General features: G+C 35.4%; 1 protein-coding gene across 1 annotated transcript in view; it reads right to left on the bottom strand.

Moving 5' to 3' along the window:
* LOC129745527 (uncharacterized) overlaps positions 1 to 18053 on the bottom strand; it is a 111499-nt gene that overhangs the window by 9710 nt on the left and 83736 nt on the right. Inside the window, exons 3-7 of the mRNA XM_055738679.1 lie at positions 15210 to 15788; positions 6477 to 6638; positions 6022 to 6154; positions 471 to 653; positions 90 to 228 (exon numbers count right to left, since the gene is read on the bottom strand). Of these exons, the coding sequence (XP_055594654.1) occupies positions 90 to 228; positions 471 to 653; positions 6022 to 6154; positions 6477 to 6638; positions 15210 to 15788 (1196 nt within the window). The remainder of the gene's footprint in view (positions 1 to 89; positions 229 to 470; positions 654 to 6021; positions 6155 to 6476; positions 6639 to 15209; positions 15789 to 18053) is intronic.

The following is an 18053-nucleotide window of genomic DNA, read 5'->3' as shown; positions in this document are numbered from 1 at the left end:
GGTTACTGGGAGTCTCCAAAAAGGGTTAAGATCGTTAAACCAGGTAATTGACTCTTTTATTTTAGCTTGATTTTATTCTAGCAACCTACCTAACGTAAAATCGGTGTCCAGATAATAGGGCACCGTCTGATTGCTCATCTTCCACGCCAGCCGAACGCAATCGCTAATGTAGTGAATCAGTGGAATGCACGTCTCCAGGCAGGGATACTCGTGAAGCGTCGATAGAACCTGTTCCAGTGAGAGAAAAGTGAGAAGCTTAGCGTTCGGTACAAATGTAATAAAATCAAACAAAACGCTTATCGAATTAAGAGAAGAAGAAAGAAAGATGGAAGGAAGGGTTGGGTCGGGGTAAATCGAATCAACTTTCGCAACTTGACGGTTTAATCTTTTAACCCCGAGTTGTTGTTTTATGAAGCTACTTATCGCGTAACAGCCGCTCGGATGTCGATGATGATGATGAAGTTCCGTACCTGATTGGCCACTTGCCGTTCGACGTCTCCCATCGGGAACCGGTCCGCGGTTTCTTTGAGGTTTTGTCGCACCGCCCGATCCAGCGCAGCCGTCGCGTCATCGTTGGTGTCCAGCGAGTAGAGCGTCCGGCGAACTTCCAGCACCTTGCGCTCCTTCAGGCCGTGGCAGGCGCGGAATGCTAGCTGTTGGCGTATTGGTTTTTTTTTGTTTTGTTTCGGTGGGCGAGAGTTTAGATAATTTAAGAAAGATGACTAGTTTGCTCGTTGCCATAATGAATAGTATGCGTGATTGATGGACATTTAGATTAACTATAGCTACATAATAAAGTTATAAATTCAACTAGTTTTGAAGTAGTCACCGATGCTAGTATAACATGTTCAATGCGCTGATGAGCTGACTTAAAAGATTGATTTGCCTTACTTGAGTATTAAAAAAAACTAAACTAAAAACTGGTTATTTATACTGGTTAAAATCTACTGTTTGACACACGAGTCACGTGACGTGACTCACCAAATTTTACCTTTAAGACTCGGCTACTGTAAGTTTTTAAGGGTACGTGAGCTCGGATGAGCCTTGGGAAACAATCAAAGCTAATGAAATGACATTTTTCTCCTCGAGTGCTTACAGAAGTTAGGAGTAATTGATGAAATTTGGCAAGTAACGTCGTGTGACTCTCAGAGTATTTATCGCTAACATTTGAGGAATTCAAATCACAATAGTTGTTCCTGAATAAGATAAATTTACGAACATTTCGCAACTGCTGCGAATGTTAGGTGATTTATGTAAATTTGAAATTGTTAGTTTGACACAAATACTCCCTCTGAAAGATCCATTCAATTTACTATCTCAGTGGTTCCTCATCAGGTGTGAGGTTTTGAACCCATTGGTGATTGTCAAATTCGAAAGGCTACTTTAGCAAAATCTTCAAACCAGATTTGAAGCTTGTTACAGATAGAATTGGATTATATTATTGAATTCAAGATCTCTTTTAGAGCGGAACTGGGGACAGTTGGGCGGGTAAAGGTTTTTTTTCGGAACAACCCTTTCTCTACATACCATTCTTGAACGACTTTGCTGTAAAGACAGTTTGCGAAATCTGGCCAAAACATTACGGGATGGTCGTGGGATCGGATGAACGGCAAAAAAAATCCTCGGTGTTAAGAAAAATTTAATCAATCGTAAAAAAAATCTTTGCAAATTAATTTACAGAATCAAAAATGTGAGCGCGGGATGCGTACCGCGCAAAAAACAATCCGCTTGAATTCCGAAAAACCGCCATCCGCCATAAACCTTTCGAGTTCTAGGACCGCACCGGGTTATTAAGAGGAATTTTAATTAAATGAATACTCGGTGCCTCAACTTCGTGAGGACGTCGGAAAATAGATTTTAAACGCCATTCCAAGATGGCGGCTTCCACCTAACTTCTAAATGCTTTAAATGACTGAAAATCGCATGAAACACCCACAATATGGGTAAAAGGTGCAAGGAATCAATCAGTAGAAATTGAATTTTGCTGTCTGACGCTATGATACACCATCTCAAAACAGCGGTCCTGATTTATCAGAATTTGTCCTGATTTTCGAGAAACCGTCCTGGTTTTTCAAAAACTCTCGCCTTGTCCTGATTTTTTAAAATAGGTCTCTAAAATATCCTGAATTGCCCTGATTTTCATATAAACATCTCAAATATAATTGAATTTAAAGTAAAAAAAAGAGCTGCTTGTTATTTCCATGAATCAAGTTGTCCGGAAAAATCCTGATTTTTTGCTTCACGTTGTCCTGCTTTTTGACGAAACCACCTGACACCCCTGTCTCGAAAGCCAATATTGACCGAAAATCGCATGAAAAAAATCTATCAAAACTATGACAAAAATATAATAAAGTTATGAAAAGGGTATGACAATATTATGAAAAAAAAATACGAATCTCTGACAACACTATGAGAAAAATATGACAAATGTGATTAAAATATGACAAAAATACGAGAAAAATATAGCAAAAAATTGATAAAATTGACAATAAAATAACAAAGCCATGACAAAGACATTCAATAAAGTAAATAAAAATATGACATGGTATTTTGATAAAAATTTAAAATAATAACAAAACTCGAAAAAAAAACTTTGACAAAAATTTGAAAATATTATGGAAAATATGACAAATGTGATAAAAATATGACAATTTTATAGCTTATGAAAAAATTCAAATATGACTAAATTTTGTCTACAATACCATGACAAAAATGTAACAAATGTGATAAAGATTTTTGTCATTTTGTCACGATTTCGTCATTTTTCATTTGTAGTATTTTGTCATAATTCTGAAAGATTTTTTTCATTTGATTGACATTTTTTTCATAGTTTTGTCTTTTTTTGTTTCGATTATAGTCGTTCAACATCTTCTCTTTATGTCATTTACGACTTTTATCAACGATGCAGTTGATGCGGTCAATTACTGGAAAACTTATCCGGTACAACTGTGTTCGATTTTTATTATATTTGTCATTTTTTGTAAGATGTTTTACATTATTTTTTTCGAATTTTTGTCATGTTTTGTTAAACTTTTGTATTTTTACTGTCGTATTTGTCATCATGTTGTGTTTTTTTTTTTACATATTTCGTCAGAATTTAGTTATATTTTTATCTCATTCTTCATAATTTGGTCATTTTTTGTCAGAGCTTTGTCAGAACTTTGTCATATTCGAATCCATTTATTTCATTTTTTTCATTTTAATGTCAAATTTTTGTCATATTTTTACCACCATTGTCATAAATTTTTTTATAGTTCTATCATGTATTTGTCAGATTTTTGTGATTTCATTGTTGTTTTGTTATAATGTCATGTTTGTGGTTATTTTTTGAAACATTTGTCCTTATAGGTACTAGCTCTGTTTAGTTTTTGCCATTTTGTTATCAATGTTTGATCATAATTTTGTCACATTTGTTAAAATATTGTCATTTTTTTCACATATTTTTTTTACCACATTTGTCGTATTTTATTCAAAGTTTTGTAATTTTTTACTTCTGCGTTTGTCATAATTATTTCATAGTTCTTTCCGATTTTTGCCATTTGATTGTCAAATTTTAGTAAAAGTTTTCATATTTTTGACACAGTTTTGAAATATTTTTGTCATTGTTTTGTCTTTTTTTTTCAATTTTTAATACATTGGTCAAATTTTTGTATATTTCTGTCAGTGCTTTTTCAGATTTTTTAACATTTTTGTCAGCCATTTTTCATCTACTTTTTTGGCTTTTTCACTCAATACCAATGCTGTGGATGGTTCATGCGATTTTCAGGTAGGGGAACATGCTCTATAATGTCCCACTTAAGCAAATGTGTGTAAAAAACGAGTGTACTCGTTGAAAGACAGTGTTTTCTACAAACGCTGATAATTTTTATTACTTAAATTAATTAAGTTGCTTTAAATCATGATTTTTCAAAACCATATCCAAAGCCACAGAACAAAACTGTGTTGCAAATACGCACCACTGTGTATTTAATATGCGCCTAGAAGCCGAACACACCCGAAAGCAGCCGAAGGCCGAAAACACACTAACACTTACAGACTTTGACTAGAAAGAAAATCAAAATGGTCTAAACAAAATTAAAAAAAAAAAATAAAAGTAGATTTTTTTGGGCTAAATCAACGCTCCAAAAACGAGCGCATGGGTCGTGATAGAACATACCCATAAAAAGCATACCTTAGCGAATTCCGTATGATTTTTTAGCATAAAATCATAGTGCTAATTCTCCCCTATCGATGTGTCAGAAAATATTGTCTTATTCGTTTTTCTCTGCTAGCTGCGCCTTATTGAAAGTGTTTTAAAATGTAGATCGAAATGAAGAAAAACCTAAATTGTGAAATCATTACGACACAGGGGCATTTTAAGGAAAAATTCATCTTCGCCACGACCAATCACAGCATTTAAAACAAATTGGTAATATTTTGCAGACTTAAAATGTTTCAGATTCTTCAAAACACGAGTGGCCACATGGGACGTTATATGAACTTTCCCCCTATTTACTGCATTTTGAGTTAAACGGAAACCACCATCATGGATTTCAAGATGGCGTCGCGCAGCAAAATTCGAATTCTACTTACTGACAAGGTTGCCGAAATCACAGAAAAATCTGTATTATCACAGAATTTTGAGCAAAATTTCGTCACAGAATCTGTGTCACAGATCACAGAATTTTTAAAATTTTCACAGAATTCACAGAATTTCTAAATTTTGTACAGATTTCCAAAATTATAATTTTTTTTTGTCATTTTCGACTTTTTATTTCTGACTATAATTTATGAAAATATGAAAACAAGATAATGTAAATTGATATTTTTCAGTTAAAACTGTAGGAAATTTCCCTTTTTTTGATGTTTGGCATGATTTCCCTATGAACTTCATAAAAAAGCGTCACAGAAAACCGTCACAGAATATTAGTTTTAAATCACAGAATTCAAGATTTTTTTTTGTCAAAAACACAGAATTTTTTTCGGCAACCTTGCTTACTGAGCCCTTTCCTCCAATACCCATATTGTGGGGGTTCCATGTGCTATTCAGTCACTTTCAGCATTTTAAAGTTGAGCGGAAGTCGCCATCTTGGATTTCAAGATGGCGTCGGAAAACGAATTTCAACTTCTATACGTCCATCCTACCGCGTTTTTTTTTGCGAAAATCGTCGTTTTTTACACAAAATTTTCATGGAATGCATAGCAAATCACTATTCGCTTAAGTGAGGCATAATAGAGCATGTTCCCCTAATTTCAACTGTTCAGCTAGCCAAGATGGAGATGGTTTTCCCAAATAACTTGAAATAACTGTGCCCAATTTTTTCCCTGTTTTTGGCTTCCATGTTGATTGTTTACATAGTACACAGCAAACATTATTTCCTGTAAAATTACGCAAATGTCCTGTAACAAAAAGGATAAGGACATTTACCGTAATTTTACAGGTCGAAAACATGATTACGTGACATTTAATTTTTAGTGTACAACTTTTTTACGAGAAATTTGCTGTTATAATAAATGAATCTTCGTTTATTTTCAAGGAAAACAATTTAAAATTACAAGTTTTGTTAATTACAGGTGATTTATTTTAAAGGTTGCAGTTTTCAGTGACACGTAATAGTCAAACAAAATTTCTGTTGACATCATACGAGTATTAACAATCAAAGGTTGAGGGAATATATAGCTAACAATTGAGCGGATTAGCGCTTTAAGCCGAAATTTGAATCCAAAAATTGAAATAAGAAATCTGAAATCTGAAACCTGATTTTGAAGTTTTATAAAAAATCTGAAATTTGTAATCTGAATCTGAAATCTGGATATGAAATCTAAATCTAAAATCTGATCTCTGAAATGAGGAGCCTATATTCACAATTTAATTAAAAAATATTGAATGAGGAATGAAATTTCGTATTCGGAAACAAAAATATCGTGTGCATTGACTCTGAAAATTCAAATTTTGAATTTATTCAACATAACTGCTGTTAGTCTTACCTTTGGAAAAAATGTCATCTGTGCTTCCTTCAAGAGGAAAGACGGTCTACTTACCACGATTATCGAGAACAGAATTTTGGCCTTCAGTTGGTGGGCGTGCTTGAGCTGCGGTAAACTGTTGAGGGAATCCAGCGTGTCGATGCGGTTTTTGCTGTACGTCAGGCTGTACTGTTTGACCAGCTCGGAACTGGGTCAGGTCCAGGCGTATGGCAAACCGGAAACAACCGTAGCCAACCAGAAGCGTATGTATGATTCCGTGATGCGTGTGTTGATCGATCGTTGAGGGGGGAAATCAGTAAACGAAATAAAAAAAAAGATAGAAAAAAAAATTCGCGACACTCGATTAGCGAACTATCTTTGGGAATTGGTTAGATTTCCGAGTTTTCGATCAATGATTAATTAAGTAGAAAGGGGAATAGGCGCAAGCGGAAGCTAAGACGCTTGGAATCAAAAGCCGACGCTTGAGCGTGTCGGAGACTCAAAACAGAGTGGGTTAAACAAAACAATACTTAGTCTCATCGGAATCGGAGTCGGAATGGTATCCATCGCTGCCGCTGCCACATCCGTTGCTGGCCGTGGGACTGGCCGGGGCTGTGAGAAGTACCGGGCCCATCAGGTTCAGCACCGCCTCGCAGCCTCGGGAGTAGTTCATCAGTAAGCCAGCTGCCGGTCTGTTGTTGGGGCCAGTTTGCACAAATTCGGGTCCCCAGAATGGAAAGGAAATGAAAACGAAAGAAAAAAAAAACGGAAAAAAGTAAACGCAGAGTAACATTACAAATACAACGGGAAGGGTAGGGCATCAGGTTGAGAAAATGATTGTAGGCATTAGTTCCGTCTGAAAAACTACCCATTTTGCCGTTCGATGAGCCAAAAAAAGTTTAGTTTCGTACTCTCACAGGCACTCATTACCGAATTTTCGGGGTACAATTACCGGTAGTTCAGAAAAAAAAATTACTGATATCTCGGGAAACATTACAAAAATTTCATACGATCCCGCCAGTTTCCGTTCTATGCTTAAAAAAAATATTGACAAGTCAAATAGCTACGACCATTCTGGATTGGTTGGGCGGGGTTGAGAAAGTATGACAAAAATTCTTAAATGTACACAATTTATTCAGCAAACATTTTTGTAGCTAAATTCTTATGCTGTTTTCATAAACGTTCCATATATTTACGTTATAGAATGATCGTATGACAGTTGAAAGCTACAGCTACTGTTAAAATCCTCTCTAAATAAATCAAATTAGAATTACAAAGTTGAAAGAACAGCAATTTACCACAAAAGTGGAGACAATATACATACATAAATTTCATTTCATACTAAAACGACGAAAACTACACCAATTGGGCGTTGCACTGTGGTCCAAAAGGGCTAAAAGTGGAACTTTTTTCGTAGCACCTCTGTCTTATCTTATCTCTTAAGTGTCTTCAGAACATTTGCTTCTTCAAACATGCTTCATAACTTGAAAGTATCAAAAGTTAGTCAAAGTCCACTATAGAAAAATCAACACATCAAATAAATGCTTGTTGTGTTCAAATATAAGCGCGTGGAGACAAATAACAACAACACCAAGTTGTTGCACCTAGTTTAAGCTTTAATGTGGATCATTAGTTTTAAAAATTCACTTGCACGTTTTTGCAATAAACGCTCGTGAAGTTAACTAAAAATAAAACTTAAATTTGCCATAATTTGGCTAGGAAACGTCGTAGAATATTGAAATTTTGTGCAAAACGTGTGATTTGAACGCCCCAAAAAATGTTCAGAACATTTTATTCATGAAAATCCTCATCTAATTATAGTCACCTATAGTTAAGTTTAAAAAACTAACTTTTAAATAACTTTCAAAATAAAACCTTTATAACTCTGCTCTAAAAAGAGATAGAGTTTTAATGTACAGTAGTTTCTCGATTTTATCACGCTGAAAAAATTTTTTAATGTGAACTTGGCGAAACCGTGAATTTGACGAAACTGTAAAAAAAAATTCAAATTTATTGTTGAAAATGTATGTTGTATGTTGTATGTTGGTTATCCACCATGTGTGCACGGATTCACCGCAGTTTCTGCCTAAGTATGTGCTCACATGCATTCTTTAGATCAGGGGTCGGGGATTTTTTTGAATCATTACCCCAAAACATTTTTATTTAAGTTGATATTACCCCATAACGAAGAGCAAAAACACGAAATCGAAATTTTTTCAGCATCTTCATCTCATGCACCAACAAATTGCAAAATGAAAATATACACTTTTCACTCACAAAATATTCACTGTTACCCCCAAGAATTTCACTTTTACCCCATTTGGGGTAATTTACCCCGGTAGCCCGACCGCTGCTTTAGATTATTAAGTTCGACAAATCTTCAATGCAGCGCGCCACCATACCCGGACCACATGGCTTCGTATGAACTGTTATGGAGTGAATGTATTGTGTTGATGTAGGTTTATTTTGGGAGAACGAGTCAATCAGGTGAGCTAGTTTACTTACAGGTATTCCGGCATCCGTGTATATACCTGGCCAGCTTGCAACTGATAGAACATTCTTATTATATAGTCAATAATATCAGGAAACACGTCTTACCTGTCGGCCACTTATGGGATTCGAACCCAAAAGTTTTTCTTGCCGATACCGGGAATCGAACCCAGTACGCCTGGCATATCAACACCAGACTCGCGCCAGCCTATCCACTAGACCACATCGGCGCTCCAATTCAAATTTATTGTTGAAAATGGTTTATTAAAAAATCTTAAGTTATGGGTATGCTTTCTATATCAATAGTTTCAATCCATAGTTTCCAAGAAAATCAAATTTATTTCAAAATATTTTTTTTCATAGCAATTTTACGAATTTTTCGTAAAGCCAATACATATGCAATATCGATTTGATGCTGTTCAGCCCATTGAAGGGTTTAATTGACCTATTGCTTGTGTGTGGGAGATTGAACAGTCGTTAGTTTCAGTATCTTCGATTTCAATTGGTGATTCAACGCAAGCCGCATCATCACGCATCATTAGGATCTTCTGATTCGTCGTTTTCGTCACACTCCTCATGTTCATTCCCAGACAATATCATTCTAACGATTTCGCTATCATATAATCGTTTGTTGCATAGTCTTTCTTCTTCAAAATCTTCTTAAACATCTGGTGAGTCTCTATCGTATACACCAAGCCATCTCGATTGAGGAACTTCGTCTTCATCCATGAAATTTTCCTCTTGAATAACACCTATCTTGTTTCAAGATCCCTGGAGACATTTTTCACCAACAGCTTCCCATGATTCCAACAACCAAAAAATAACATCAGGTTTATTTTCTTCAGATCGGCACCAATATCTAAATTGAGGAAACATGCAGAGTTTTAATATGAAAACGTTTAAAATGTGACAAGTTTATTAACCCGTATTCAGGATATACATTTCCAACTTCCGTCTGTATAAAAATTTTATATTTTGTATAACACCTTGGTCCATTGGCTGGGCGATAGACGTAACGTTGGGGTAAGGAAAATAGCCTCTATCAATCCATCGTCTAACGTTAATTTATCGCGGCAATGATGTGCACAACAATTGTCCATTAACAGCAAAGACTTTGGAGCTAATCCCATTTTTAATGAAAATTGTCTAACTTCAGGAATGAAGCAATCGTAAAACCATTCGCTGAATAATGAACGATTCATCCAGGCCCTACGCGATAATGAATTGAAGGTAGTTGCACATTATTTAAACATCGTGGTTTGTTTGATTTTCCCACAATCATCAGAGGTAGTTTGTTAGTGCCTGAGATATTCGCACATGGCATAAAAGTTATTCTATCTTTCAAAACTTTACCTCCAGCAGCATGTTGTTCACCTAGATTAAAGCATAATTGATAAGCACTTCAATTATTGAAAATTAAGCTCACCTGAATGCACCAAAGTATCCCTAAGCAGCATCTTGAAAAACAGACCAGATTCGTCGCAGTTAAAAATTTGGTGAACATTTAGCTCATTGTCCCTTAATTTGGAGAAAAAACATTCTTTAAAGCCTTCCATTGCACCAATGTCTGCTGAAAGCTTTTCTTCGCAAATTTTAAGCTTTCGAATTCCAAACCTTACTTTAAATTTGAAGCACCATGTATCGCCGAAGACGTTGAAATGAATTGCAAATTTCTTAGCTTGAAATTTGAGCATTCCTGTCGAAACTCTGTTATTTTGCTCTCGTTGTTTCAAAAACCACAAAAATAAAGCCATTTTCATTTTTTCGTGCTTGCCTGAAAGATAATACTAAATTTAAAACAAAAAAACTTGAATATTATTTGTAGATCAAAAATACCAGATGAAACGTATTTTAAAGTTTTTCTTCCTTTGGAAGATCTCCACGACACAGCTTTTATCAAATGATCTTTTAAAAAGATTCATTATTTTAGAAACAGTTGTACTGTGCACTCCTAAATTTCGGGCAATCTGAGCTTTTGTTTGATGATGTTAATGAAACACGCTTTTTACGAACCATTTTTCAAAATCTTACAACACAACAAACATAATATTTTAATGCTCCCAGGCAGTAGTCGACGAACAAACTTAATACGTTTAGCAATGATCACTTTCGATAATAGTGATGTCATAGACAATTAGACTTAACATCTTCATTGTATGAACTGTGCAAAACTCTTCGAAAAATTCTCTTAACGACACAGAACGCATGTTTTGGATGCATCATATCATTTAGAAACTGCTCAAAGTACATTTTTGTTGCTTTATCTATTTGTCCGTTCGTCTACCAGTCAACCATAAACAACAAAAGACACAATATGAACAATATCAACACGCGGAGTATAGAATGATACGTCAAAATATACGTCTCAATTGATACACACGGTTTTCAGTTTCGAATGATGATTTGAGACACTAAATAGCCTTATCTGGAAATAGAATCAACAATCCAATCATGATTTAAATAATGATTTCACTTTATTGGATGCTTATTTATTATCAATATACTATATATAAACGATTTTTGCATGTTGTGAATGGCGTTGGAGGATTTTTGAATGATTTAAAATGTTTAAAAAAAGCGTGATAAAATCGAAACAACAACCGTGATAAAATCGAGCGTGAATTTGACGAGTAGTGATAAAAGCGAATAGAGATAAAATCGAGAAACTACTGTATTCAACAAAGTTTCATATTCTCACGTATTCTACAACTTTGTAGCATAAAGTAAAGCTCTATCTATTGAAATAAAAAAAGTTAGAATTTTCAATTTTTTATAGTGTACTTTGACTGCCTTTTGATGCTTTCAAGTTATTAAAGCATTTTTTTTCAAAATCCTCTAGATCTTTCTGAAAAACAGTTGGCATTTCTGACGATTATATGAAGAAGCAATCGGTCCTGTTCAAGGTTCCGATCAGACCACTTGCACAGGGAGCTCTAATGAAAGGGGTGCTCTGTTGAAATGGGTGGTGGATAGAGAAGCGATCAATAGAGTTGTTTTTGACATTTCTCACGCACACTTGCTGAGCGTGTACAGATGAGACGGGACAATTAACCTAAAAAACTTTCGGTACAAAAAACGCGCAGCTGGTCGACACACATGGTCGTTTTTTGAGATTAATTGTCCCAAAATTGAGAAGTGTTGGTGAAACAACCAGCATAATATCACGAACACTACCAGTGGAAAATAGGACTATAGCGGAAAAAACACATGCGAGCAGCGTTGCCAGATTGCAAACGGAGAAATCCGTAGGTCTGGCAACGCTGCATGCGAGAGGGACTGCTAAAAAGAGAAAAACTTTCTCTTTACTCTTACACACTGAACCCAAATCCACTCTTAAAATACACATGATTTTTCACTTAAAAACAAGGATCCAGTGATTTCCTTCCATTCAAGTGCGACATATACATTTCACTTGGCAGTCACTTAAATTTCAAGTGAATTTATCCACATTCACTTCAGTCGTCACTTGAATTTGAAGTGAGAAAAAATATTCACTTCCCCATCACTTGAATTCCAAGCGAATGTCGGGTCGGTTGTGTTTATTTCCAGAGTTCAAAATGGTAAATTTTAAAGAGCAGCGTTTAAAGCTTATGCTGGATTTGGATTTTCCCAATTCTTTACTAGGCGATTTTGGCTGTAGTTTGTGTTAAACGTGATGTGAGCAGGGAAGATTTAGAAGTCGCACCATCCACAGAATTCGATCTGCCTTGGGATTACGATGGAATTTTCCAATCAATAAATTTATGGTGAAAGCGTAATGTAAGTATTTGAAATCGAAGTGGTGTTCTATAAATGTTATTTTTTTTATTTAAAAAACGCGTGAGATAATTAACTAGAAACTTACTTAGAAACTCAGATAAATTTCACTCGAATTTCCTAGTTTAATTCACTTGACCGGTCACTTAAGTGAATTCACTTGACCCATCACTTAAAATTCAAATGAAATTACGTATGGCGAGAATTCACTACAGATGTCACTTATTTTTTAAGTGAAAATTATTTTGGGTGCACAGATTTTCATAAGAATGATAGCTAATTGGAGTGAAATCAGCCCTCTCTGTGTAACACATGAGAAATTGTATACCGGGATCACGACTCGTGTTTCACGAGTGCGCTCACTGCCTATTCGCGATTTCGAAGCTAATTTTTGACAGATCGTGTGCGTGCAAAAAATGTAAACAAACAGGGGGAAAAACTAGCTAGTAATAAATCATTATTTTCTCTGATTTGGTTAGGGTTTTTCAGAAAATGATGGATACAAATTTAAAGTAGAAGATTCAGAGATTATTTTGAGCTACAGGAAAAAATGTATATGTTCCGTGAAGCATCGCAAATGGACAACAAAAAAGGTCAATTTTTTACTACGCCAAAAACTCTTCAGAGTATTTCACATATTTCTGAATGAAAACTCAAGCCAAATGCACATTTTCAATTGCAGTTTGTTAAAGAAGAAATCAATTAACATTCCTTCAAAATTTGGGGAAGAACCAACAATTGGTAAGCTAGAATTTTTTTATTCGAAAAAACATAAATTTTTGATATTTTCTATTAGGTTTCCTTCTGCAGCTGCATACTATCAGGCGTAATAATTTTAAAGCTGTAAGGCGGATTTGGATATTTGATGGTGGTAAAAATGCCAAGGAAAAAATATATCCTTGAATAAATACACAATTTAAGTTTACTTTGACGGTATGCAATTGACATCGTTCAATGGTTATATCATGTTTTGTACTTTATCGGACCTTATATGATTTTTTTGGAGAAATTTTATTAAAAATTAAATTTATACAACCACTAGTCGTAAAAAAATTAAAATTTAACACTTCATACTGTCTTAGGCTGAAGCTATTTAAATTTTTATATAACGTATTCATGAAATGTTACAACTAAACCAAATCCAATAGTTTAAAGTAACAAATTGTTCATGCATACAGACCGACGAGAAGCGCATAAAGTTTAATATAAAGATATATGATACACCAATATAGATAATTGGAAAAAATTAAAAGTTTAGAAAATGAACGAAAAGATTGATTTACATGTTAGTTTTTTCTGACCAACTGACTATTTTAAAATGGAGCTATCAGATAGAATTGACTCTTCTACCAGGCTAATTTATTCTAATTTAATTGAAAACAAACTTAAACTTTTCAAAGGAGTGTTTTTTTTCATAATCATTTAGATTTATGAAAACTTAACTCGAAGCAATGTAAAGTCGTCTATAATTTATCGTTCACCCAGAATGTTGCTCACGCTTCATCGTACTACCCCAGATGGCAGCAGCGCAGCTTCGAAATAGCGGATGGAAGGGTGTAGTAGGTGAGATGGTGGGATATTGTCGACTAGAAAAGGCCTATCCATCGAGAGAGTGTCACGCTCGTAATTATGGGCTACACAGACATCAGTCGCGGAAACCCAAACTGGGCCGTCTTATCGCGGCACAATTTCAATGCGAATGATCTACCATGGCCTGGTGACGTTGAAGAACTGTAGAGACCTGTCAGGTGTCAATTATGAGAAAACTCTTTAAAAATAGAAAAAAAAAATCAAATTAATTTTACGCTAATAAAATTTCATCCACTGAATGAAATTTCCACTTAAATTTCGGTAAAAAATTATGTTGTGACTAGAGATACCAATGTGCCAGATTTTTCAGGATTTTCCGAGGCTCAGCCTGACAACCTAATAAGCCATTGATTTTGCCTGATTTTTGAAAATATTCCTGATTTTGCCTGATTTTCACGAATGTGATGGAAAATGGGTAGTAAGGATCTGGATTAGGTACCATTGCTGAGGTTAAAAAGTGAAAATGTGGCAGAATCAAAGCAATCGATATTTAAAAAAGGGAATTAAAGGGAATCTTTCGATTGCTTCGATTCAGTAGAGTTATTCGACCAAGTATTAAGGCTCACCACACATATTAGAGTTAAAATGGTGAGCGATGATCAAAAAAAGGTCATCACTTTGAGCAAAATTTCCGTTTCTTTCGCGTAGCCTGATTTTATCTGATTTTTATTTCAACAGTTCCCTGATTTTTGAAAAAAAAAAAATGTTGGCAACCCTGCTATGGAGGGTATCGCTAGAAGATCCAGCAGTCGATCAATGGAGCTCGACATGTACGCATGTTGGAGCCCATTTCGTCATGTTTACCGTGGTGTAGTTGGCTAACGCGCCGTTGTACTGAAGCGAAAAAGGTGATTTTTTAGCAAAAATGTTTTTTTTTTCTGAAACTCCGCATTAAAATGTTTCTTTTTCGTTGCAAAGTTTTGTTTTAAAAAGGCCAGCTTTTCCTACCGAAAAAAAAACAAAACCTTAAAGTAGTTCTTTTCGATACAATTTACAAAAAGGTGTCACCAAGTGCTCCTTTTCGACACTGTTTTGATTTGGAAGGAAAAATAAGAATCTGTTTCTTCAGGTTGAAAAACCTGATTCTGGAGAGTATTTGCAGTAGGTATGGTAGAAAATTGTGTATGCAACTTAATAAATGTACGACTCGTGCTGAAAAAATTCTTCTTATTGCAACTTGTTGATAAATACTGGTGAAAACGAAAGCATGTCGCTATTTCAATGGAAATTCGTAAAATATCGCATTTTAGTTTCTGAATGCGAACTAAGTATACAAAGAACAGAGATAATAATTTACAAAAAGATTCTGTTTCATTTATTGGAATTGTAGCAACCATTTAAAAACGTTGCTTCGAAATGAATTTAATAAAGAAGAAAGTTTGGAGAAATTTGAATAGTTTTAGAAGGTGTATTAGCATCGTGCATACCTTTCCTCCGTGTTTGCCGCAGTGTCGATCCTTCGTATCTGGCCAACGCAAAATAGCACCTCCTTATCGTTCTGAACCCTCTGGGTCAGATTGTCCAGCAGCTGGGCCAGCTGCTTCAGGGTGGGTTTATCCAGCATGGTAAGAAGCGTCTTGTTGTCGATAACCCGCTGTTGGATGTCCCCATGGCTGATGGCCAGTAGCCGCTGGTGCGAAGATTGGGCCGGGTCGTGATTCACCGTTACCGGGCTAAGCTCTTCCAGCTTGTGGATGGCAGCCTTGTAGACGTCAATGTGCCGTTGCAGTTCGTTCTTGAGCGCCACATGTAGCGATATGAGCGAACCCGAATGGTCTGCTGTAAGGCCATGCACCCCGAGTCCTTCGATTGCTTGATCCAGCTGCTTCCGGCGGGCAATCAGAGCCTCCCGGAGCGATGGCTGCCAGGTTCCGATGGCCTGGGCCAGTTTGGTGCACCTTTGCCGCAGTCCGGACTCGTGAGGATTGCTGAACAATTTCACGAGATGCCACATGACGGCTTCGGTAGGGACGTCCGGTTTCGGATTTGGCATGATCGTGTTCAATCTGGAAAAATAAAAAGAGACAAAAATTTTAATTGAAAAGCTGAAGTCAAAGCTAAAAACATTCAGTGATGTCATCAGTTAATCTTTCCTCACGGAAATAAAACTGACGAAGGTCAAAGAAATTGACACAGTTCTCACGGTGAGGTAGCGCGCTACTTGACTGTGGCAGTATTACGAAATTTAAACTACTATTTCCGCTCCCTCAAGCCGTTACGCTGCGCGATGATCGACCGTGCCGCGATCCTCTGATAAGTTGCGGCTAATCTTTAGCGCATCAACTCGTGAGTGGCAGCAATTATCGCGCTGCCCCTTTTGATTTTCATTTCATTTCTGTCTGTCTCGGTAATGTTTACCAATTACCTACCGCCACCCGAAAGCTGGCTGATGTTTGGTGATCATCATCGTAAGGGTGACCCACAATTGATTGTTGTGCAATTTGGACGCGCATTTCGGTAAAGTGGAGTATTTTTAAATGGAAAAATAGAAAATTTACTTATGTTTTTACAGGGTGGATCAGTTCAGAAATGAGGTAGGCCTAATAAATAACTTTTCATAAACATGGCATTTGTTAGACAGGGAATTTAAAACTTATCCGATACAACTGTGGTTGATACCACGGCCATGTTCTCACGGCACGAACTACAGGAAGACCGAACCAAAGTTGCCGGAAAAAAATCTGTGTTTTGACGAAAACAAATTCTGTGTTTTACCTAAAAATTCTGTGACGGTTTCCTATGATGTTTTTTTTTCACTAATTTCATTCAAAAGTCATGTCAAATTGCGTCTTTTTTACATTGTTCTTAAGAAATATCAATAACCATTCAAGGAATATTTAAATAAGGTAGTTCCGAGAGCCGTATTGGATTTTTATTGTGACGTCTCACAATAACGATTGTATCGAAAATTGATAAGAGAACGGCGAAAATAAAAAAAAAAAACATGTTTTAGAACGAAAATAAATTCCAGTTTCATTTTGATTGTGTCCTAAGGTCTCTATTTCATTATATTATGAAGTTTTTTGGTGCTTTGAAGGCTGCATTATGTTCTTTTTTCTTATTTTATTGATGAATTATTAATGAATTATATTGATCTTGAAGCAAAAACGTGCAAAAATGAAGAAAAATTCAGCTTTAAAAAGGTCTAGCTGTTAGTTATTGAGTGTTCAACTGATTGTCATGATTTTTGTCCAACCGGTTTATAATATAGGTACAATTATTATGTGGAACAATTAACATCCATTAATGATTGTTTACTCGGTTTACCAAAATGCCAATAAATGATTGTGGTTTTGTATAAAAATTTGTGTTTAGATTACTTTATTGTAATAAAGAGCTTAAACTGCACTGACTTGAACATTTTCATGGAAGACTTTGAACTAAATTTAAAGTTTTGCAAATTTGAGTAGGGAATATTCACTATTTTTTTTTAGCTTCAATGGTCTATTTTTTACCAAACTTACTCGAAATTCCATTTTGTAAAGATCTTGAACAGCAAGAATCCTTCTTGAATAAAATGTTTTTAGAGTGGAATATTTCCAGCAGATTCTTCGAATTATCAACGAAAAAAATAAGTTTTATAGTAAATGAACCGATTTTTCGTGATTGTGACATAACAGTCTATGCCAATACTAGAGCAGGGCGGCCTTGGCACCACCTTCTTAAAAAATCCATTACCATTACCAATGGTATCATATTTTTATTAAATTTTTCTAATTTAATGATAATTATACAAAATTTATATTGACATACAGGGTGTTCAATAAGTTCGAATACAAATTAAAATAACGGTTTTTACTCAAATGGAAAGGTAATTCAAGAATGGTCAATCACACCTTTTGCTTAGGAATTTTTTTACCTTAAACCAATTATATGAGCTTCAGCGGTTTCTCGAGTCCACCGTACGCGGAACGCTCCTCTATTGTTGAAATTTCGTTCCCCATAAGAATGCTGACGAATTTTATAGAGAGATAAAATAGGTTTCCTGTATGTGTTTATTCTCGACAACATGTATGATAAAACTAACCAATCCGAAAGAATTATATTTGAACGGTAAGGCACTTTTCATTTTGAGCTTATATTTCCAAAAACCTGTATTGTTCTGTGAAAACGACCTAGAAAAATAAACACTTCATGCAAAATTAGCCAAATAATCCATTAATGACCAATGTAAACTTAATACAAAGTTACACAAGCACATATTTAATGATTTTCATCTAATGATATGCAATTATTCTATGCTCCATCACGTTGATAAGCTTTTTGATCAA

This window comes from Uranotaenia lowii, chromosome 1 (genome assembly GCF_029784155.1).
Source record: "Uranotaenia lowii strain MFRU-FL chromosome 1, ASM2978415v1, whole genome shotgun sequence".
NCBI classification, from domain to species: domain Eukaryota; kingdom Metazoa; phylum Arthropoda; class Insecta; order Diptera; family Culicidae; genus Uranotaenia; species Uranotaenia lowii.
The sequence above is the reverse complement of the archived record's forward strand: the minus strand, read 5'-3'. Positions and strand labels throughout refer to the sequence as shown.